Below are 20,018 nucleotides of genomic sequence, written 5' to 3' on the forward strand. Positions count from 1 at the left end.
GGGTCGCAACCACTGACTCGGGGCCCGCCTTTCCGTTCGTCCCATTGTGAGGGTCTAGGCCCAAGCGCTATCGGCGCGTCTTAAGGCCAGGGCCCCATGCACAGCCCCAACAAGGTTTAACACCGTGCATACGTATAAATTACCTGTACACCGATGTACAAGGTGTGTAATTAAAATAGGAGGTTATCCAAACTCCCGACACCATTTTAGCTAGCATAATTTAACTGTAACGGCTATCGGTGTTGAGTTTAGAAGCCACAATTGGTCTCGGGAGGACGTCTCATCCGTTGTTTAAAATGCGATAAAGCCCTTCCCCCTGGCCTGCCCGTTTCTGCTCGGCAAAGCACGCGGGGCAAGCCCTGCCAGCATTGACGGACCCCTGTGTCGTCGTGCCTGGGCTTTTGTGCCAACCACCCACGCGCGCCTCCTCCAGCTCCCGGACAGGCCGCACTTCTCTTGTGCGACGCGCGCGACCGCCCTCCCGCCCGCCCACCCTCTTGCCCGTTTCCGTGCTTCTCCCGCCTCCCGCCGGCTTCCATTGTTATGGCATGGGTGGCGGTGGCGTCCGCCCCGTCTCGTCCTTCGACAGCCTGGCCCGCCCTTGCCTGCACGTGAGGGTCACCGGGGACACATGAAAAGCAATCTCCCAGAAGTCGCGAGTGGCGCTATACCGGCGCTAGAACGCTAAGAGGGGAAACACGCCCGGACTGAATCCGGGTCGCCAAGCATGGCGTGGCTGCCCCTGGCTTCCGCCTCTTGGCTTTCGTCTGACCTTACGGGCTGGCGCCACTAGTGCGTGAGATTTCAGGAGCTTCTCCCAATAAAGAAGTGCTTGGTAGATACCTGACTTATCTTGTCTACTGCGAACTGCTCTTGTTGGGTTTTTGTTGGCAACATGGCACCCCGCGGTTCGTGTCACTTGGCCTTAACAGCAAGCCCCTGGGCGGTTGTCACGACCGCGGGCTATCGGAAACAAGACGCATCAAATCCCTCAATGCGCTTTTCGGGGAATTTCTGATTGGCTGTCTGCCCCCTCGATTCCGTCCCCATTTCATGGGTGATCCGATTCCCATCGGATGTCGTCTGCGGCCCGTAGCTAGCGAGGCAGCCCTTGCATGAGAGCAGGCGTATTTTTGAGCATTCCACAGCGGCCTTGGTCTTGATAATCTGGACTATTTTCGCCTCTCGCAGGTTTCGGCTGTTCGCCCAGGCGGCAGTCGCATAACCGCGGGAACCGCAAACGTGTCCAAACCCTATCGACAGCCACACAATCCCACCTATTCTTGACCCTTTGGGAGATGTCTACCTGCCTATCTCGGCAGGCCTATGATCTATTACAAATGTGATTTCGTTCACTTCGCTACGGATTCGGTAGCCAAAATATCTTGGTATCAACCAGACCTAGCCGTGGCACAACCGCCTCCCGTCTTCCCTGGACGAAACGACATTGTGACTCCACTACCGCCTGAGTACCACGGCCAAAGAGTCTTTGGTTGTTAACAATATCTAGTTAGTGCTCCAAGGGCCATCTTTAACGCTGTTCCCAGATCTATCCGTTCGGATGAAAAGATTGCCGTGTAGATAAACATCGCGTCTCTCCTCGGTTTCTAGGACTATGGCACAGCCTCACACCCAAGGCCGTTATCCTCGTAACTTTCAGCCTGTATTGAACTACCTTCATCCCATCTTCAATTTAGGGCACCTGCAGTTTTAGATTGCGGCTTTTTACACTATTAACTGTCCGTTACCGGCAACATTGGGGCCTTGTTAGATGCCGTCACAGGACTTAAATCTCGACACACTGTCTCTGGTTTGTGTCACGGCCGCAGATCCTTCTCAGGCTCTTGCGAATCATCCGCCAGCTTCCCTCTATACCTGAGCTATTTTTGGAAATCTTAGGCGTCGCATAGATGAGGATTCGTGCCTATTGCTGGCCAGCTGCGTCGCGGCGCTCGCCAGACTCAGTGGGGACATCCCTGTCACACTCTTTGTTCGTGAATAGAGCGTGCGTGGTGTCCGTTTGGGTTTGATGGCTGATCGGGGTCACCTGTCGGGGCCTCACAGGTTCAAGCCAGTGCCTATGCGACTGCCCCTGTGAGGACCAGGGTGATCCCTGTGACAACCCCGATCCCCCGACTATTGCTCCGAGTCTGATCCGTGCCTGGGGGACGGCCCGCCCGAGTGGTGCGGTCCGTCGACCTACGGCCCCTACAACGGGCCCGATCCGCCGTGGTACTGCCCGGGCGTCATCGAGGACCCGTTCTCTGTCGTTGACGACACCGAAACTGGGTTCCGGTTCACGCAGTACAAGGCCGCCTACTCCCTGGGCTACGAGAGGATCGTTTATCGCGTGGCGCGGCCGCGCCTTGTGTCTGTGAATCAGGGCTATGATGTTGTCATCCAGATTCAAGCGCCCGTCGAGGTCGGATGGGCCGGTCTCGCCTGGGGTGCTACAATGAAGAACAGCCCCTTGACCGTGGTCTGGGCCAATTGCAGCAACACTATCATCTCGTCGCGGTGGGTATCGTACATCAAGGCTGATGTCCAATTTTGCTGGAAGTCGACAAAGATGACGCTAACACGCTGACCAGGTCGCATGCCCTCCCAACCTCTTACGATGGCGCTATATACAGCGTGCTGGGGTCGGCAACGTTTGTCAACAAGACCCATTGCCAGGTTACTGCCAAATGCAGCGGCTGTACCTCCTGGACAGACCCCGACTTGGGCCTCATCACCGTCACGCCCACAGGTTTCAACGAGTTCGCCTGGGCATATGCTATATAGCCGCCAATGAAGCCAGGGGACAACACGTCGACGTTTGGGTTCCACGACGCGCACGGCATTTTTGAGAAGGACCTGGCCGAAGCGGGGAACGAGGACTTCGAAGGATTGGTGTCTCGGAACAGTATCCCTTCAGGCTCTGGGGTTGGCGCCGCCCGGTGGGGAATGCCTCTATACTGAACCACCCGTAGACGACGGGAGAATCACTTTCACAGATGGAAACTACGACTTTTACGGTCACCGAAGCGTCAAGCACTGTTTTCATCGCCGCTATAGAAACGGGCGAAGCAGGCAGACAGACGACGGCTACTGCCTCTGTACCGACCATCACCACCACTGTGGTATTGACAGCCTGCGCAGTTGCTCAGGGGCTATGAGTGAGATGTAGTTGGAAGTCGCAAGGTCGGTAATTTGACTTGGCTATATTCCCGCCAATGAGATCGGCGACAGAGCCTCTCAGGGCGGTTACGTTATACGGGCACAAACCTATGCCTGTGGGGGCGTAAGCTTATGGCTGCGAAAAACGCCGCGCCCAGCTTTGGGAGTTGACGCTAGCGAATTGCTGCGCCCCCTCTCGATGGACTGACGAGGGCATCAATATTTCTACACGCTTGCATCTGCGGCTCTCTTTTCGTCCCAAAACACCAACAGGCATCATCCCGCAGGGTGTGAATCCCTGACGGCGCGGGGGGCCAGAAGGAACCCGGGTGTGGAGATTTGCGATCCGAGCAGCCAGCCAGGGACCTCCGCAACCGAAGCACGTAAGCGGCGGTAGTGGAAGCAAGGCCTCTCGTCGTGGCGATGATGACGCTCTTGGCCCTGATCCTATCGCGGCCCTGGCGCCTTCAGCCCCGCGTTCGGAGCCCCTAGCGGTCGACCGATTCGGGGTGCGGCCCGCCGGCGATTGGCTGCGCCCGCAGACTTGGCTGCAGAGGCATCGAGGAACTATCGATTCTAGACTCCAATCTTGCCCATCCTGCAAGCGTCTGTGTAAGCGGAGGGGCGTCTTGGCGATAGAGCTGCGGTTATGGGACGACGGGCCCCCCTGTCCAGAGGGCGGAATAGCCTCACTCGGCCAAGTATCGTGCCAAGGACCATCAGTTGGTTCTGGTTGGTGAGTATGCGTTTGTCTTGCTCCCTTGCCATTTCCGAATACGGCGCGATGGGCGGCCCCGACTGCTAGGCAGTCATCGCAGCATCTTTGTCGTGAGCTGGATCATACGCAATGTTATAAAAGCGCCGTCTTTCCTCCCGGAGCTCAGTGAAGAGAACTCGTCTCAGCAGGAAGCACCAGTCTCTCAAGCCTCCATCTTCCACCTTCACTCCTCCCCCCAGGGTCCCCACTCTCCCCAAGCCAGCCCGGAAGCAGCAGTCTTTTCCACCATGCAGCTCACGTCCCTGCTCGTCTCGTCCGCGGCGCTCGCCGCCTGCGCGGGCGCCGCCGCCGTGGCCCCGCGCCAGGACCTCGGCGACGTCACCTTCTCGCTGCCCGAGCCCATCGCCGTCGACAACTCCAACGAGCGGATGCTGCTGCCCGAGGACGTGACCTGGTCGGTGCAGGAGGTCCTCGACGGCGGCGGCAACGCGACCGAGGCGGCCCCGTCGGCCGACGCGGGCGCGGCCCTCCTCGGGGCGCGCCAGATCGGCGTCGACGAGCGCGTCCTGCAGACCAGCACCGCCTACCCCTTCCGCGCCATGGGCCGCGTCCGCATCAACACGGCCAGCTCGTCGTCGTGGTGCTCGGGCTCGCTCGTCGGCGCCCGCGTCGTCATGATGGCCCGCCACTGCCTCACGTCAGGCGCCTCGTACAGGTTCCAACCGGCCTACTACAACTCGGAGCGCCTGGGCGGCTTCGACGTCAGCCACACCATCCACGTGCCTGGGGAAAACGCGGACAACGATGGCTGCGGCTGGAAGAACGACTGGGCGATCCTCATCATCAGTACCAAGCCCAACTACGGCTTCCTTGGGTTCCGCTACATGACCGACGCCATGTCCAACGCCGCCCTCAACTGGTGGAACGTAAGCGCCCCCTCCCACTCTCCCCTTGTTCCTCAATGACAACATGCCCCGAGATAAGAGGCTAACATGACATCCCACCACAGTACGGCTACGGCCAGGACAAGCAGGCCAGCGGCCAGCACCCGTACTCGCATAACGGCTTCAGGGTCAAGAAGACGACTGGGTGCGGCAGCAGCGAGGGCGGCGCTCTGGAGCACTACGCCGACACCTTTGGCGGTAACTCGGGCGGCCCCGTCTGGCTGAACGAGGCCGACGGCTCCTACCAGTACGGAGTCCACGTCGGCGCCGTCAGGGGTGTTCGTGCCATTGCTTCGCACGGCGCAACCCTCATCAACGCCATCATCAAGGCCCGCAACGACTTCCCTTGAGTGATTAAACGTTAGGTCAGACACAAGGAGGTGCCTAACTTGTTGATGTAATGATGGGAGTGTCAATGTTTCCCTGTGGGTTCTCATTAGCATATGATCGCATCTGTGATCAACGTATTGTTCATGTATGTAGGAGTTTCTAGTTGGATATAAAAAGCACGCACTGCTTGATTGTGGTGACTCTGCTCTCGTTATTAACACACTTGCTTGAAACATCGCCCTCATGCTGCATGATTGACTGTATTCATTTTGGTGATGGATGAAGAGAACACTGGCTGGTGCCGTGATTCAGAAAGGCGACCAACTCGAAGTAAAGAACGTAATTGGACGAAAACGTTGAATGCGCATACCGTCAGCCAGAGGGTTTAAATCAGACTGATTTCTCCTTAGCAACAGGAATGGTGTAGCGCAATCCCTTCGTCACACTGCCGAACAAAAGCGCGAAAGAATCCGCCCACCAGTTCTGCCCGTTGCGCCAAGGGTCCCTGCCCCCGGACATGGGCATCCTGGCGTTGCCCTCAAGGATGTACGTCGAGTTGTTGGGCATGACGGGGAGTTTGGGCATCTTCTTCCTCTCAGAGGGCTCGATGTAGGGAACGACCGAGGTCGCGCCCAGTTTGCGCTGATGCCTCATGACCTTGAGCGCCGTCTTGATGTGGACGTCGGCGCCGGGTGTCCAAGTCGCCGCGGTGTACCCTATAACAGCACAGGCGTTGGGGATACCGTCCAGCATGCACGAACGCCAGACATAGCTCTCGTTGATTGGGTGCGGGACGCCGTCGATAATGGGCGCGCGGCCGCCGAGAAGCTGCATGTGCAGCCCCGTGGCGGTGACGATGATGTCGGCGTCGATGCGCGCAGGTGGCTTGTAGCTATGATCTCCTTTGGGTTGCTGGCCTGGTTGGAGCTTTATGCCGTATGTATCGCATGTTTCGATGGTGGCGGTCACGACCTCGCAGTTGGGCTTGGACAAGGCCTTGAAAAAGTCGGCATCAGGACAGAAGCACAAGCGCTGTTGGAACGGGTTGTAGCTTGGATTAAAATGGATGTCGACTGGGAAGTCCTTGGGCAGTAGCCGCTTCGCCTCGTCCGTGATCACCTTGCGGCCAGCGTTGGGGAAGCTCAGCAGGAACTTGACAAAGAGGAACTCGAGCGAGATCCGACGCCACCAATCAAGGTATCCACCGATATCCTGGCCAAGCCAGCTCCGGAGCCTTGCTGTCCAGCGGTCACGCGAGGGCAAGGCCATAACGTAGGTCGGGCTGCGCTGGAGCATCGTCACCTGGGACGCCTCCTTGGCCAGGCTGGGCAGGAGGGTGACGGCGGTAGCGCCGGAGCCAACAATGACGACACGCTTGCCACAGTAGTTGACCTTTTCTGGGTCCCAAAACTGCGGGTGGACGACCTGACCGGCGAAATGGTCGAGGCCGGGGATTTCGAATTTGCGAGGGCTGTCGTAGTTGTAATAGCCGCTGCACATGATCATCCACGAGGCCTTGAAGGTGCGCATGGTGTCTTGACCGCCGGGCGCGGGAACCTTGACCGTCAGCGTCCAACGCTGCTCCTCGCTGGACCAGGAGGCGTCCTGCACATCGTGGCGAAAGCGGATGTGCTTGTCGATGCCCTGGCTGGCAGCGGCGTCGGAGATGTATTCATTGATTAGCTCGGCCGAGGCAAAGTCGGTGCCGTGGGGCCAGGGGTGCCATGGCATGCCAAAAAGGGCGAGAGTGCTGTCGGAGCGGACACCCGGGTACTTCCAGAAGTTCCAGGTGCCGCCCATCACCTCGCGCCTCTCGAGGATGGCATAGCGGACGTCGGGAAAGGCCTCCCTGATGCGATATGCGCTGTTGACGCCGGAGAGACCCGCGCCGATGATCAGCACGTCCAGCTCCTCCACACTCGCAGGGCCTCCAGCGCCGTCGGTAGTTGGGGTGGGCATGCTTGTGGGTGGCCCTGGCGAGTCGTACTTTTAGTGGGCTGTGCTGGATGATGTGGGGGACACGAGGTCCTAAGTAGAGTTCTGCGGACGACTGGTGACACTCGGGGAGAGATGTGGGTTAACAAGAATATGTAGGCACAGCAATGAGCGATCCGAAGGGGTTTGAATGGGTGGGGCAAAACCGAGGGGGATTCAAAGGACAATTCGCAAGCAAGGCCCAAAGTGGGTTTATCCTGCGACCATCACGCCTTCGAGCAGTCAGAAATTAGCACCATGCATTGCGAGCGCGACTGCGAGCGGCATCGCACTTCGTTTTTAGCCCGTTCCAGAGGGGAGCGCAGTCCCACTCAAAAAGTTGGGATAAACGTTAAGTGTTGGGGTCAGACAAATTTTGACCGCTAAAAAGACGCCACAAAGCGCGGCTCGACTGGAAGGTCCAGACCCTGGACGTACTTTCCAATTATTGACCAGAAGTGCTCCCTGATCTTCCCGTCCCGACAGCCTGGTTTCGCTTGTGACGGCTGCCAGAGCAGACACCAATCATGCCTCCTTGGCCAGCTCTATCCGCAACGCCATCGGCTCGACGCTCTCAACCTTGCCGTCGGCGTCGAGGTTGAAGGCAAACTGGTCCAATGGTATATCGCCCACCACAACGCTTGTGGCCGACACCCAGGTGCCGCAGTCGGTCGTGAACATGAGGTTGGTCGCCTGCCCGCTCAGGTCCTCGAACACGGCCTTGAACGCCACCTTCCTGCCCCCGCCCGGCCGCGGCGACTCAAGCCCGGAGGGGTACAGCCGGATGCTCGGGTTCGACGGCGCCGCCCCGTTCTGCACAAACAGCGCCGCCGTCTGCATGTTGGTCCCGTTGCTGACCCAGCCATAGACGCCCAGCCCGAGCCGGTCCAACGACGTGCGGATCTCGAGGCTCGAGTTGATGCCGCCTCCCACCGCCGCGTACCGCCCGCCATACGTCGCCTGCGCCTGTTCGCGCGCCGTCCGCTCCAGCGCCGGGATCAGCACCCCGCCCATGGTGTCGGCCCAGTTGAAGGTCGGGTTGCCGACTAGCGAGTTGCCCGCCAGCATTACGCTGAAGCCCGCATCGAAGTCGGGCAGCATGGCCAGCAGCGCCGCGTACGACCCGATCCGCCCGGCCTTGTTGAAGGCGTCCGTCACCCGCTTGTAGTTTGGAGACCGCGACATGTCGATCCGCCGCACCCCCCACGGGTACCCTACCGCCGCGACCAGCTCCGAGGTCATGGATGCCGGCTTCAGCCACCGCGATGTCGTTGCTCGCGACATGAGCTTCGACGATAGGATCGCTCGCCCTGTGCGCGAGAGGTCCGATGGTGACGAGTACATGTTCCCCGTTCTATTCAGTTTGCCGTACCCCCAAGGCTAGGTCAGCACATTCGTTTCACAGGCGCCGGCCCAATGCTCTGCCCAGAGGAAAGAAAACCGGGGTGTACCCACGGCGCCGACTCCCCAATGCTATACGCCCAGTTGGTTGATCCAGCATTGCTTGCGTTGGCTGGTATAATTCCGACGGCGTCGTCCGGCTTGAAGAGGTAGGTTCGATTCAGACCCAGAGGCTGTAGCACAGAGCTCTTCAGCATGTCTTTGTACGGCTTCCCCGTGATTCCCTCGAGCGCGTACGCCAATATCTGGAATGCTGAATCCGAGTACACAGTCGCGGCCGACGGTCCATACTGCGGGGGAAGCTTTCGCATACCCGCAAAGAACTCTGTCGAGAATATCCCTCTCTCTCGGTTAGCCTCGCGGCACCAAGTTTCCATCTGGTGCACCCTTGGGTCTCGCCGCACTCACGCTTTCGACTGCATAGGATGTACGCCCCGCAAGGCGGTATATCCCCCGGCGGAAGGGGCGGGAATCCCAGTGCCTCTCTCGTTCCATTGTTGAACTGCTGCGTGACCTCACCCACCAGTGCATCTAGAACATTTCGATCAGAATCCGTTTGTCTGTACCCGGGCTGAACAGGAGCAAGACCGATCGGCACTCACAGTCGCGAACAAGACCAGCAAGCTGCCCCGCCAGGTCGCCCACAGTGATCTCTTTCCAATTCACCGTCATGACCGGGTCCGTCTCCACCCGATCACCGTTGGAAGCCGCGATCTCGGCGAGCTCCGGTACCAGCTCGATGATAGGCTGACGCCAGTGCCGGTCGCCGGCCTCCACAAGCCATGTGAATATGGTGTATATCTTGGTCAGGCTACCGATCCTGTACACCGTGTCTCCGTCCACTTTCTTGACCCCCGTGGAGTTAATATTGGCCATGTTCCGGGCAGTGTGGTGAAAGGAGAAGGATGCCTTGTCGCTAGGATCATCGGCGGCCCATAGCTCGACCGAGAAGGACGTGTCGGTGCCCCCGGAGCCCGCAGCCTGCTCCGAAAATTTGTCGTTTAGTGTCTGGAAGGCGGCTTGCATGGTCGGCCACTCCGCCAAGCGGCGTGGCTTGGGATAGGCCGGGCCATGGATGGGACAGTTAAGCGGCGCGCCAGAAGCGAGGCCCAGAAGCAGGGCCGCCAGAGGAGTGCCAGCCAAAAAGGCCGTCGTCGCCGTAGACCACACCATGGTCGCCGCTGCCAGTTGCCTTCGAGCGGATGGAGAGAATTGCTGTGCACCCTTGATGGGTGTCCAGCCCATAAATGTATACGTGAAGCATCCTACTTTTGTACCTGTGGCTTGACTGTTATCTGACCTAGATGCGACAGCCTACCTACTTGCCATGCAAGAGCCGGCTACTATGTGGAGGTCCGAGCGAATGGGCAAATATGAACAGATTAACTACCTACTCATCCGATGCACAATATCCTCCGCCGTCCAGGGCATCCGTTCCCTGCTCTCGGCTGCATGCAACCCATCATGCAGGGGAAGATGTCGACGACACCCCGCACCGCTGGCGTCTACGGAGTGACAGGCGGGGGGCATGGTGCGGATCCCGGGTACATAGCAATGCATCTAAGGCGCAGGGGTGAGCTGGCCCATGGTTGGTATGATATATGGCAGGCCTCCACGCCCGGCTATGGAGGATAGATCCGAGATGACGGGGGCGGACAGTCAAGTGCTGTTTTCGGCTCTCGGGTGCAAGCTATTTTTGATGGCGGATGAATCTAGACCACAGCTTCAGGGTATGCAGATTGGGACGAGATGGGTTCTGGCTAATGATGAGTGAATTAATACCGGCTATTTTATCGTCTATGTGCCGCCCCCGATAGCATCGTTCATAGCATGCGGCTGCTCATGGCTTATTTTCTGACTGTTCGGTCTTGTTTTAACGCTGCCCATATCCGATTCCTTTTCTCCCTATACATGAGCAGCCCTCACTACGTCTTTAATAGTAGCTAGGTGGGTGCAGATATTGTATGTGGGAACCATGAGAAGAGCACCTAGTAGGTGAGGAGAGGACACTGGGCTGTGATGCCCAAGTCATTTCCGACAGCGCTGCCTGTTAACCCGTGATTGGTGTACTCCCGTAGCAAACGGAGGACAAAAGAAAATATTGCAAATGGCAACGTCGTGTCTAACGCGAAAGGGTGGGTGGTACTTTCGTGGGAAAGACAGAAAAAGGAAAGCAAAACATGTCTTGTCGGGTGACGCGCGTAAATAAATAAATAAAAAAGAAAGGAATTATCACGATCCAGGCAGGGATCGAACCTGCAATCTCTTGATTCGTAGTCAAGCGCCTTGCCATTTGGCCACTGGACCCTGATGACTAAGTCAGCGTGAGGCTTCCTCATGGGGGGTTGCGATTCCAGTCACCCTGGAATGGGTGGAGATCCCCTCAGCGTTGGGTGGAGAAACGGGGATCCAAAAACCCAGGTGATGGTGATTCCAAAAAGAATCTGGGGACAATCACGCAATGGATTTGTAGGATAAAATATGCAGATTATGTTACGTTGGAATTAAATGGAGTGGAATACTGGTGATATATATCCGTTAGTTTCTGCGCTCTCATCGGCGTCCTCCGTTGTAGCTGATGGGTTTCAAAAAGACTGCGCTAGGTCTCGATGGTTTACACCGAAAAATACCTAGTCACTGTTGGTAATGAACTACCTTCGCTCGACGTCTGATATTTCTCCTGTCTGCCCCTCCCCTACCCTCCAGGGCCCCTGGGCCTCGCTCAATGTAGTCGGTGACGTCTTTCACCCAAGCGGTCTTGCAAGAACCGTCCACGACCGGCTGGCCGATTGGTTTCCCCCATGGCAAAGTCACCATGACACCGTTCCGGGCTTTGGCATCACCCCATAAAGGCGGTGGAGGATCCGACCACATAACAATGCGCTCGGAACCTTCGGGAGGGTCTCCCTGGAAAGGGGGCCAGAGACGAGACCTGCCATCAGCGATTCTAATGATGGAAGCCTTGTTGCTGCGGTGATGGAATACGGTGTTGGGTATGCCACATGGCCATATAGTGCTGGGAAGGACTGGGACGCCAAAATTCCGTAAAGGTGCGCATTTTGAGGGCCGAGAGATTCGCGCCCAGCAGAGTACAGCATTCGTTCTGGTGATGAGTGACTATGGGGTATTGCAGCTGAGGTCGAACAGAGCCATTATCAAGACTAGTGGAGGGTATTGGGCAAGGATTCAGACAACATGGTCGATCTTGCAAGTGAGCGAGAGGGAATCGATCCACCAATTGGGGTGAGCAATGACCTTCGGAAGAATGTCTCGGGCATTGATGTAGAAATTGGCCATATCTTCGTCAGGCATCATCAGCATGGAGCTTGCGTATTAGTGAGGGTTCATCGAGAAGGAGGCTAGAGACGTGGCTGTTACCTTCTTCGAGTCGGTTGGGGCACGGGTCGGAGGAATCAGGGATTAAGGCTTTGGGCTTTAGCAGGGATAAATAACATCCTAAAGCTCCTCTGGGTCCATGTCGCGGAGAGCGTTGGAGGTCATGAGCATCCTCCAGTTGTTGTGGTCGGTTTCTGCCATGGTAAGAGCGCGGATGAAAGTCAGCGCAAACCCTTTGCCGGCTGAGGTTTTGAACGTAGATTTCCTTGGCGCTGGGTTCCTCGTTGCCATCTCCATCGTTGGAGACCTCGACTCTAATTTCCTTGAGGAGAGGGGCGGTCTCACCGGCTATGGCGTCGTGACGCTGGTCGAATTTGGGAGTTTCGTAGTAAATCTGACGCGAGGATCAGGGACTGAGCCAAAAATGTCACCATTGCAAGTATTATCACGTAGTAGCCAGGCACTTGCCAAGCTTTCATCCGGAACATTGCCAAATCGCCATTTCAACTTCTCTATCTCTTTGGGAACGACCGTTGCGGATGCTTTCGACAAGGCTCTGCTATGTCAAACTTAGAACCTGGAGTACAGGACAGGGCAGCACACGTCGTGCTTTATCTCTGGTGCTGGGCGATTTTCCGTGTCCTTTCCACAGCGGGAACTGGGCCATGGGCTCTCTTAGGTAGCCGCACTGCGCTTCATGATCGCAATGAGGGAAAGCACGCGATGGCGGCGTTGAATGTATCTGATACGCATCATTTCCAGGTCCCATATGACTTCTTCAAGCTTCTGAAGATCGTCGATGCCACTCACCATCAGCCACAACTCGTTGTGCCAGTGGAGGCCAGCGCTGCCGATCCGCAGTGTGCCATGACGGCGGGTCACAACGCTGGGAACTCTGGTGATGTTGGCGGTCCATCCACGGCTGTGTATCTGCTGAAACAGAGAATCCTTGTGGCTTGCCCACTGCTGGCCGCCGCTGTGGGCGTCTTGTTGCCGGCTCACCAGCCGGATGTGGATCTTGACGCATTTCAACGACGGGGAGCCTGCGACCCGTGCCTCGATCAGATCTAGGTGCTCGGCGAAATGATTGTTGTCGTGGTTGCCGAGCTCATCTACTCTAGATGGCAGTTCGAACTCGACGGTGCTGATCACGGTGCTGGCCTACAGCAACCGGTCGAGCCTGTCGAGGTTGGAATCCGTCGGGAAGTCGATGCACACTCGCCGGATGCTACCCGCTGCTTGCGTCCCGATGCGTTGCAGGAAGACGGGCACGGAGTCGACACCGCGGTCATAGCTCGGCTCAAGGGGTGCGAACCGGAAGGAATTGCGAGAATACAGAGTCGAGATGGCCTCTACGTGGACCTGCTTGCTGGTGCCGAGGATGGCGGGATGGAGCCTTATCGGGTTTTCGACGAAGAGGATCGGCGGCTCCGACGAATGCCGCAGGGGCCGGTCGACTGCCACGATGGTGATGTGTCCGTTGTGCACGAGAAGGTCATGGTAGATCATCGACCTGATCTCTGGGGGTAAGGCGAAGAAGCTCATGGCTCTGATGGTGTTGAAGGTGGGTGGGAGGCGGATGGTATGCGACCACAGCTGATCGACGAAAACAGAGCAAATGGACTTGATCCGCTTGGTGAGAGGTACCTCAGGACTCGTTGGCTGATAGCAGGCACTTCTTTGAGTGGATTCTGTGGAAAGGGCAGGTCGAGGACTGCGAATCTCGTACCGTAGAGCTGGAAAAGTTGACGTGCTGGAGAAACAAAGCCCAGGGTCAGAAGATTGACAGGTAAGATTTATACGGACGTCAAAGAAAACTCGACGCGTCAAAGTCTTTGTTTATGCTAGAATTCTGCAACCTTCATTTCCAATCCAAACATTACATCATCTGATATCCATCCAGAAAACCCCCCCGCATATTCACACACCGCGCACCATAGCCACCCTATTTACGCGCCTTAGCTCGTGTACTTCCCAATGGTGCTAACGAAGCCGTTCCTCTGGTTCTCAAAGGACGCGACGTCGGTGCCGTCGAGCGTGACCATGTTGGTGACGCCGACCGTGTTGAGGTTGTACATGTACAGCTTGCTCCTCTCGATGGACGTCAGGCGCGACTGGCACTTGATCCCGCTCGCCTCGGCGGCGCACGAGTTGTCGTTGTTGATGAAGAAGGAGTACAGCCCGGCGCCGTACACGAGGACGTCCGTGCTGTCGACGACGCGCAGGCCCCAGCCGCTCTCGCCGGCCGCGAAGACGGGGTCGCGGTAGCGCGCGTCGGCGGGGAAGGGGATGACGGCGTCCGGGTTGGGCTGGTAGTAGGCCGTCTCGGTCTGGAGCTGGCCGCCAAAGATGTTCTTGGTGCCCGCGAGCTGGTACTGATACAGCTGGTGGTGCTCCGAGCCGGAGCCCCAGAGCCAGATGTTTCCGGACGTGCTTTCGACCAGCAGGCCGCGGCCGACGTAGATGGTGATCTGGACGTTGTTGGCGCCGTCCTCGACGTCGTGGTCCGCCACCCAGAGCCAGCAGTTCTCGTTGTAGAGGTTGCCGGCGGACTTGGTGATGTGCATGCTCATGAAGGCGGCGATGCACTTCTGGTTCAGGTTCCCGGGGTTGATGGCGGTCCCGGGCGTCTTGAGGCACTCCGCGGACTGCAGGTTGGAGCCCTTGAAGCCGCCGATGCGCGTGTGGACGTCCCACATGCCCGAGGGCGTCGCCGAGTTCAGGTTCCACTCGATCAGGACGGCGCCCTTTTGCTGGCCGCGGGTGCTGACCACCATGTCGCTCCACTCGACGGCCGCGCCCTTGTCGCCGGGCTTGCCGACCTGCACCACGGGATTGGGGCTCTCCATGCTGTTGAAGAACTCGCCCTCGGACAGGATCACGGGCAGGCCCTCGCCGGTGATGCGGGAGCCGGCGGGGATGCTGACGGTCGAGGTGACGACGTACATGCCGTAGTCAAAGTAGACGACCTTTCCGGACGCGGCGGCCTCGGCGATGACCTTGTTGATGGCGGCGGTGTCGTCCGTCACGCCGTCTCCCTTGGCGCCCGCGGACCGGACGGAGAGGAACTGGGATGCGGGCAGGTTGGAGTACTGGGGACGCGAGCGCTCGTAGAAGTGGGTGCCGGCGGTGAGACCCCCAGGGCGCGGGAACGGGGTGATGCTGCCCTGGAAGGCCGTGGGGCCGCTCTTCTCGGCATAGCTGCTGCCCTGGCCCCAACCGGCGATGGTGGTCGAGCCGGAGGTGCCGGGAAGAAGGGTGGAGCTTCCAGGCCCCTGGATCGCGGTCTGGACGTTGCTCAGGCGAACGTTCTCGACTGCGAGCGTGTTGCCCTGGGAGGGGTTGTTACCCGAGGCCTGGCGGGCGGTGATGATGCCGACGCGCGTGTTGACGATCTCGGAGTCGATGAGGACGACGGAGGCGGTCATGATCTTGCCCCCTTCAACGTTGCTCATGTCGAGACCGACGTCGCAGTCACGAATGGTGAGACCAGAGTAGGTCCAGCCCCAGTCCCAGATCTGGCTGATGGCCGTCTTGGCGCCGACGAACGTCAGGTTGCGCATGGTGAATTGCTGGTTACCAACACGCATGCCATAAAGACCGCCTGTTTGAAGTTGTTAATATTTTATCCAGGGGTAGGTGGAGGAGCTTTACCGGGCAAAATCTTACCTTGGAACACCATGTCGCCAATGTAACCGCCACTTCCCTCCTCGATCAGCATGCCATACTGCTGGGTGTTGCTTGCAGTAGACATCTTGATCAGGATGTTCTGGAGGCTGGTAGCCTGCGATGAGGGCCAGTGGATGCCTACCAGGCCAGTTGAGGGCGACACGCCAGTCAGGTCGATAACCAGGTTGCGGACTTGGCGCCAGAAGACATTGGTCGAGCCCCAGCCCAGGCCGCCACCAGGCTGGTACTGGTTGGCATCGAGAACCCAGGCGCCGTTGAAGTTGCTTGTGGCCTTGATGATGGGCATGCAGTCGGGGTTGCCGTATATCTGCGTGAAGTAGTAGTCGATAATGGGGCTGGACACCATATAGGTGCCGGGCGGGAAGTAGACGACAGCCGGCGAGATGGTGGTTCCATGGCACTTGCCAGGGCCGCAGCGACCTCCCTCGCTGATGGCCCGGTTGATGGCCTCGGTGTCATCCGACTGGCCGTCGCCCTTGGCACCATAGTCCTTGACATTGCGAAAGACCTTGTAGGTGGACGGGCTTGGGACATAAGGGGCAAGGCCCTGATGGTCAACCTTGGCGAGCCAATGATCCGTGCAGGCAGGAGGGCTGACGGCGGTGCTGGAGGAGGTCGATACGGTCGAGCTAGTGCTTGAAGAGGAGGCTGATGTGGTCAAGTTGGTGCTGGTAGACGAGATCGACGTGGTCAAGCTGGTGCCGGTAGACGAGGTCAACACGGTGGAGCTGGTGCTGGTGACGCGCGTGGTGCTGTTGCCCCAGGTGCCCGACGTGGTGAGCGTTGGGCCGGTGCCGGTCCCAGTACCAGGGATCCTGGTGGTCCACGTGGAGGAGGTGTTGTGGCTCCTTCGGGTGGTAATGACCGTGGTGGCCTTCGTGGTGCGAGTGGTGGTCTTGGTCAGGTCAGAGGCCGGCTCCGAAGGCCCAGAGGAGCATGGCGGCGGAGGGGTGGGAGGAATTGGGCAAGTAGTGATGGTGACCCTGGTGACCAGGGTCACGACATCGTCGGCGGTAGCGGTGGCGTTGCCGTTGAAGGCATGGCCCAGGCCGAGGAGTGAGGAGAGGGCAAGGAAAGAGTTGAATGAGAGACTGCGCATCTTGAAGGAGTGAATGGGTGATGCGAGGATAATCCTTTCTCGTTTAAGCGCCGGAACGAATGGACAGGATGGAAAGGCGGTTGGCCAGGATGGCGGCACGCCCTTACACTATCCCAGGAGAGGTCTTCGACGAACGAATATCGGGCAGACGACGACGATCATGGACGTGCCTGGCAGGCAGGCCGGGGAGGAGGGGACCTCGTCATTTTAAAGTAGGGCCTGTGCCTGCACGGCAGCACGCAATAGTACGACGGCTCTGCCAAGGGGGCAGGTGGACGTTGGCCGGGGCGCCGCAGGTGAGGGATCAGCCGAGCTAGTCTGGCTTAGCCCAACCATGCCGTAAAATTAGAAAGGGGATGCTCTTGGCACAGGACATGAAGCGAGGGAGCCTCTCTGGCTGCTCTCGTCCATGCGCAGCGTCGTATCGACAGCTGAACCCATAGCGGGTAAGTTCGGCGCCTCGTCGGTGACAGTAATTCGCGCTTGGCTGCCAGAGTCGCAGCAGGTTGTCAGCTGGCCCTTGCCGACGCCCAACGCTTGGCTCGCCCTATGCTGGCCCATGATGGGGATGGTGCATGTCCTCGCCGCTGACGCAAAACCGCCGACGAGGGGCATCGGATACGATCCCAAGGCCACCACATCCACCAAACTGGGCAACATGCCGCCTAGACCTAAAGCGGCTGTAGGGCAGAGTACCTGCGCAACTGGCTGCCAATCAGAGTTGCAGGACGCTTGGGATTTAATCTACTTTGCGTAAGCTCACCAGGGGTATTGCAGGTGCGGGGAGGCTAGCTCGATGTTGGCGCAGACCCTGGCCAGTGGCCACCCACCAGATGCAATCCCGGCAAAATGGCAAGACGCGAAGGAAACGTGCGACGCGCAAGAACGTGGTGATGGGTCATGTCTGCGCCATGACTTTTGAATGAACTGCCCAGACGACCTATCGAAGGCGCTGGCGTGGGCGTGGTACTTGCTTTCTTGCTCGGCGCCCGCACGACCCACCCTCTCTCGAGTTTCCTTCTTTCCGATCTTCGGGACCTTTCGTTCAGCACAAAACCCCGCACACACCAAACCTCCCGATGGGGCATGTGCTTAGTGCTGTTGGCGCAATGTCTTCATGATGGTCTGATGCGGATAAAATGACAACCGATGCGACGCTTCTGCCTGTCAGCTTTCCCCACACACCTAACTTTTTGTCCTGCCCCCATCGGTTGGAAGGAGTGTGCTCATTTAGAGCTGCATGATATTGGACCCTGGATCCATCGTAGGATTTTCTCTCTTCCCGTCTCGGCGGGGGACTTCCCACATGCTGCCTGACTTCCAAACAAGCACCACAGGTGGTGAATTTGTCTTGGGTGTGACAAACTCTTCAGGATCCATGGATATATGGTAGACACTCGGCCGAAAATCTGGACTGCGAGCGTAGCGTAGTGCATGCGTTTGCGTGTGTGACACCCACGAGGCAAACTCGCCGCCGATTTGGTCACACTCATTTCCTCTCCACATATGTGACGTCCTCCACGTCCAGAGCCTTCTTCTCATCCAAGATAACACCCCCTTTTGAATTCTCCATCGCCGTGAGCTGCGCCATTTTGCTGGTCGATACCCACGATTTGGACCGCCAGGCGGGGACGCCGGCCTCAAACATCTCGTCCACCTCTTCCAAAGATCTGCCGGTCAGATCGTGGTAGCACAGGAACGCCCAGACCAGAAACCCGATGGACGTGGCGGCGTAGATGAAGCCGACTTTGGCACCCAGATTCGCATACGGGGCCTGCAGCAGGTATAGGAGCGTAAAGGTTGCGATGAAGTTGCACACGTCCGACACGATCCAGTACACCATGGATGTCTTGTCGCGCAGGCTGATGTGCGAGATCTCCGAGGGCACGATTTGCATGCTGCGTGCACGTGTTAGTTTTGCAACTCAGGGGTATGTGGCGGGGCACCAAGACGTGCATGGCGCCAAAGGATCCGATATAGCAAAAAGGAAAGACGATTGACATGGCTACGATGGCTTTCTTAAGGCCTGTCGTCTGGGATCCGACGCTGCCCAGAGATCCCATTACAAGCAGTGACACGGCTGAGCCGGTGCCGAGGAACAGAAATGTTGACCGTCGGCCCAACCTATCAATGCAGGCCATGACCGTGATGGGACCAAGAAGGAGAACGGCCCGCTTCGCCATGGTGATCATGAATGGGTCTAAAGAGGTCAGCACATGGATGAAGACTAGGGTATGAAGCGATGGGCCTGGGGCGGCCTTTTCGCGCATTGGCAACTTACCCAGAACATTCACCTGAGCGAGGAAAATGGCACCGTAGTTTGCGGCAAAGCTCATCCCCGTAAGCATGGAAGAAGCAGCGGCGATACATGCCGTGATGGTGCGTTTCTGTTGGAAGACAAGGAGCTCAAGTCAGCAATTAGTGAACGTGGCCAGACAGTTCCAAGCACGAGCAGAGTTCTTACCTTGTTGGTACCCTTGAGCATGTCGCCCCACTTTCCCTGCTCCACGGAGCCGTCCAGAGCCTCACCAAGGAGCTTGATCTGGTCCTCGACCACGAAACCCTCCTTCAGTCCGTTGATATACGACAGCATCTCGGCCGCCTTCTCGTTCTGTCCCTTCCGTAGTAGCCAGCGAGGCGACTCTGGAAGGAAGACCGACATCAACAAGGCCAGGGCCGGGAATATAAAGATGCACACAAGTGGGATCTTCCAAGAGCTGTGGTCTGGTTACTTGCTGGTGAAGTTTGTGATGATGGATGATATGAAGTTGGCAAAAATGTGGGAGAAGGTGAAGCTCCCGACGAAGGCACCGCGAACCGCTGCGGGAGCTAGCTCTCCCATGAAGATGGGAACAAGAGCTGCCTTCATTCCGATGTGGACCTGCAGAACCATGCGGCCGGCCAGGATCTGGCCATAGGTCGTGGATGTGTAGGAAACAGCGGCACCGGTAGCGCAGATGGAGTTCATGAGGAGAAACACGAGCCGTCGGCCGAACCGCTCGCTAAGCCGGCTCGAGAGCACAACGCCAAAGGCGTATGTGATGAGGGGCAGCGAGTTGAGGTACGCCAGACGATCGGGGGAGAGGACGTATTTTCCGGTCTCGGGGCTTAGCTCGCCAAACTGCTCGACAAACTCTGCGTGGGAGAGCCCTGGTTGTTAGCATCGTTGTCGCTCTTTGGCTTCCAGCCCCTATTTCTACGGCAGCCTGTCCATAAGGCAGTGTTTGGGATGACGCATACGTACTCGGCATGGCTTGGATTGTGTTCACAACACCGCCCTCAAACCCCATACGCAAAGACACTGACGCCGAGCGCGAAGGCGGCAATCAGCATGTTGAGGCTTACATGGGTTGTGAGCATCACGTTT

At 58.0% G+C, this 20,018-nt stretch overlaps 9 protein-coding genes and 1 non-coding gene across 10 annotated transcripts; 3 read left to right on the forward strand and 7 right to left on the reverse strand.

Annotated features, from left to right (window-relative positions):
* The first annotated feature begins 2,272 nt into the window (after positions 1–2,272).
* Positions 2,273–2,901, forward strand: GGTG_03612 (hypothetical protein). Its single transcript, XM_009221393.1, has 2 exons — positions 2,273–2,526; positions 2,592–2,901. Exons 1-2 carry the CDS (start codon positions 2,428–2,430, stop codon positions 2,847–2,849), a joined length of 357 nt encoding a protein of 118 aa, XP_009219657.1. The 5' UTR covers positions 2,273–2,427; the 3' UTR covers positions 2,850–2,901.
* Positions 2,902–3,991: 1,090 nt separating this feature from the next.
* GGTG_03613 (hypothetical protein) lies at positions 3,992–5,420 on the forward strand. Its single transcript, XM_009221394.1, has 2 exons — positions 3,992–4,803; positions 4,887–5,420. The coding sequence occupies exons 1-2, from the start codon at positions 4,165–4,167 to the stop codon at positions 5,169–5,171; spliced, it is 924 nt and encodes a 307-aa protein (XP_009219658.1). The 5' UTR covers positions 3,992–4,164; the 3' UTR covers positions 5,172–5,420.
* GGTG_03614 (monooxygenase) lies at positions 5,302–7,250 on the reverse strand. The gene has a single exon (XM_009221395.1). The coding sequence runs from the start codon at positions 7,108–7,110 to the stop codon at positions 5,542–5,544; it is 1,569 nt and encodes a 522-aa protein (XP_009219659.1). The 5' UTR covers positions 7,111–7,250; the 3' UTR covers positions 5,302–5,541.
* A 400-nt stretch (positions 7,251–7,650) lies between these two features.
* Positions 7,651–9,699, reverse strand: GGTG_03615 (beta-lactamase; the record flags this gene model as incomplete). Its single annotated transcript, XM_009221396.1, has 4 exons — positions 7,651–8,479; positions 8,581–8,851; positions 8,935–9,057; positions 9,129–9,699. 4 exons carry the CDS (start codon positions 9,697–9,699, stop codon positions 7,651–7,653), a joined length of 1,794 nt encoding a protein of 597 aa, XP_009219660.1.
* A 1,062-nt stretch (positions 9,700–10,761) lies between these two features.
* On the reverse strand, positions 10,762–10,833 carry GGTG_20063. The gene has a single exon. It is a non-coding gene; the product is annotated as a tRNA-Arg (tRNA).
* Positions 10,834–12,061: 1,228 nt separating this feature from the next.
* On the forward strand, positions 12,062–12,436 carry GGTG_03616 (hypothetical protein; the record flags this gene model as incomplete). The annotated part of the gene is made up of 1 exon (XM_009221397.1): positions 12,062–12,436. One exon carries the CDS (start codon positions 12,062–12,064, stop codon positions 12,434–12,436), a length of 375 nt encoding a protein of 124 aa, XP_009219661.1.
* Positions 12,437–12,537: 101 nt separating this feature from the next.
* GGTG_03617 (hypothetical protein) lies at positions 12,538–13,407 on the reverse strand (the record flags this gene model as incomplete). The annotated part of the gene is made up of 2 exons (XM_009221398.1): positions 12,538–12,979; positions 13,028–13,407. The coding sequence occupies 2 exons, from the start codon at positions 13,405–13,407 to the stop codon at positions 12,538–12,540; spliced, it is 822 nt and encodes a 273-aa protein (XP_009219662.1).
* Positions 13,408–13,617: 210 nt separating this feature from the next.
* GGTG_03618 (hypothetical protein) lies at positions 13,618–16,924 on the reverse strand. Its single transcript, XM_009221399.1, has 2 exons — positions 15,532–16,924; positions 13,618–15,466 (listed from the first exon to the last, which is right to left on the reverse strand). Exons 1-2 carry the CDS (start codon positions 16,649–16,651, stop codon positions 13,821–13,823), a joined length of 2,766 nt encoding a protein of 921 aa, XP_009219663.1. The 5' UTR covers positions 16,652–16,924; the 3' UTR covers positions 13,618–13,820.
* A 72-nt stretch (positions 16,925–16,996) lies between these two features.
* On the reverse strand, positions 16,997–17,266 carry GGTG_03619 (hypothetical protein; the record flags this gene model as incomplete). The annotated part of the gene is made up of 1 exon (XM_009221400.1): positions 16,997–17,266. One exon carries the CDS (start codon positions 17,264–17,266, stop codon positions 16,997–16,999), a length of 270 nt encoding a protein of 89 aa, XP_009219664.1.
* An 874-nt stretch (positions 17,267–18,140) lies between these two features.
* GGTG_03620 (hypothetical protein) lies at positions 18,141–19,902 on the reverse strand (the record flags this gene model as incomplete). Its single annotated transcript, XM_009221401.1, has 6 exons — positions 18,141–18,549; positions 18,764–18,851; positions 18,933–19,038; positions 19,116–19,262; positions 19,470–19,786; positions 19,896–19,902. 6 exons carry the CDS (start codon positions 19,900–19,902, stop codon positions 18,141–18,143), a joined length of 1,074 nt encoding a protein of 357 aa, XP_009219665.1.
* Between the last annotated feature and the right edge of the window lie 116 nt (positions 19,903–20,018).

Source organism: Gaeumannomyces tritici, assembly GCF_000145635.1.
Source record: "Gaeumannomyces tritici R3-111a-1 unplaced genomic scaffold supercont2.2, whole genome shotgun sequence".
Taxonomy (NCBI): Eukaryota; Fungi; Ascomycota; class Sordariomycetes; order Magnaporthales; family Magnaporthaceae; genus Gaeumannomyces; species Gaeumannomyces tritici.

Coding starts and splice junctions, on each gene's coding strand:
- GGTG_03612 (XM_009221393.1), top strand. CDS start 2,428: ATGGGCCGGTCTCGCCTGGGGTGCTACAATGAAGAACAGCCCCTTGAC. Junction 2,527..2,591: donor ATCTCGTCGCGGTGGGTATC/GTACATCAAGGC, acceptor CACGCTGACCAG/GTCGCATGCCCTCCCAACCT.
- GGTG_03613 (XM_009221394.1), top strand. CDS start 4,165: ATGCAGCTCACGTCCCTGCTCGTCTCGTCCGCGGCGCTCGCCGCCTGC. Junction 4,804..4,886: donor CCGCCCTCAACTGGTGGAAC/GTAAGCGCCCCC, acceptor ATCCCACCACAG/TACGGCTACGGCCAGGACAA.
- GGTG_03614 (XM_009221395.1), bottom strand. CDS start 7,110: ATGCCCACCCCAACTACCGACGGCGCTGGAGGCCCTGCGAGTGTGGAG.
- GGTG_03618 (XM_009221399.1), bottom strand. CDS start 16,651: ATGCGCAGTCTCTCATTCAACTCTTTCCTTGCCCTCTCCTCACTCCTC. Junction 15,467..15,531: donor TGGCGACATGGTGTTCCAAG/GTAAGATTTTGC, acceptor AACTTCAAACAG/GCGGTCTTTATGGCATGCGT.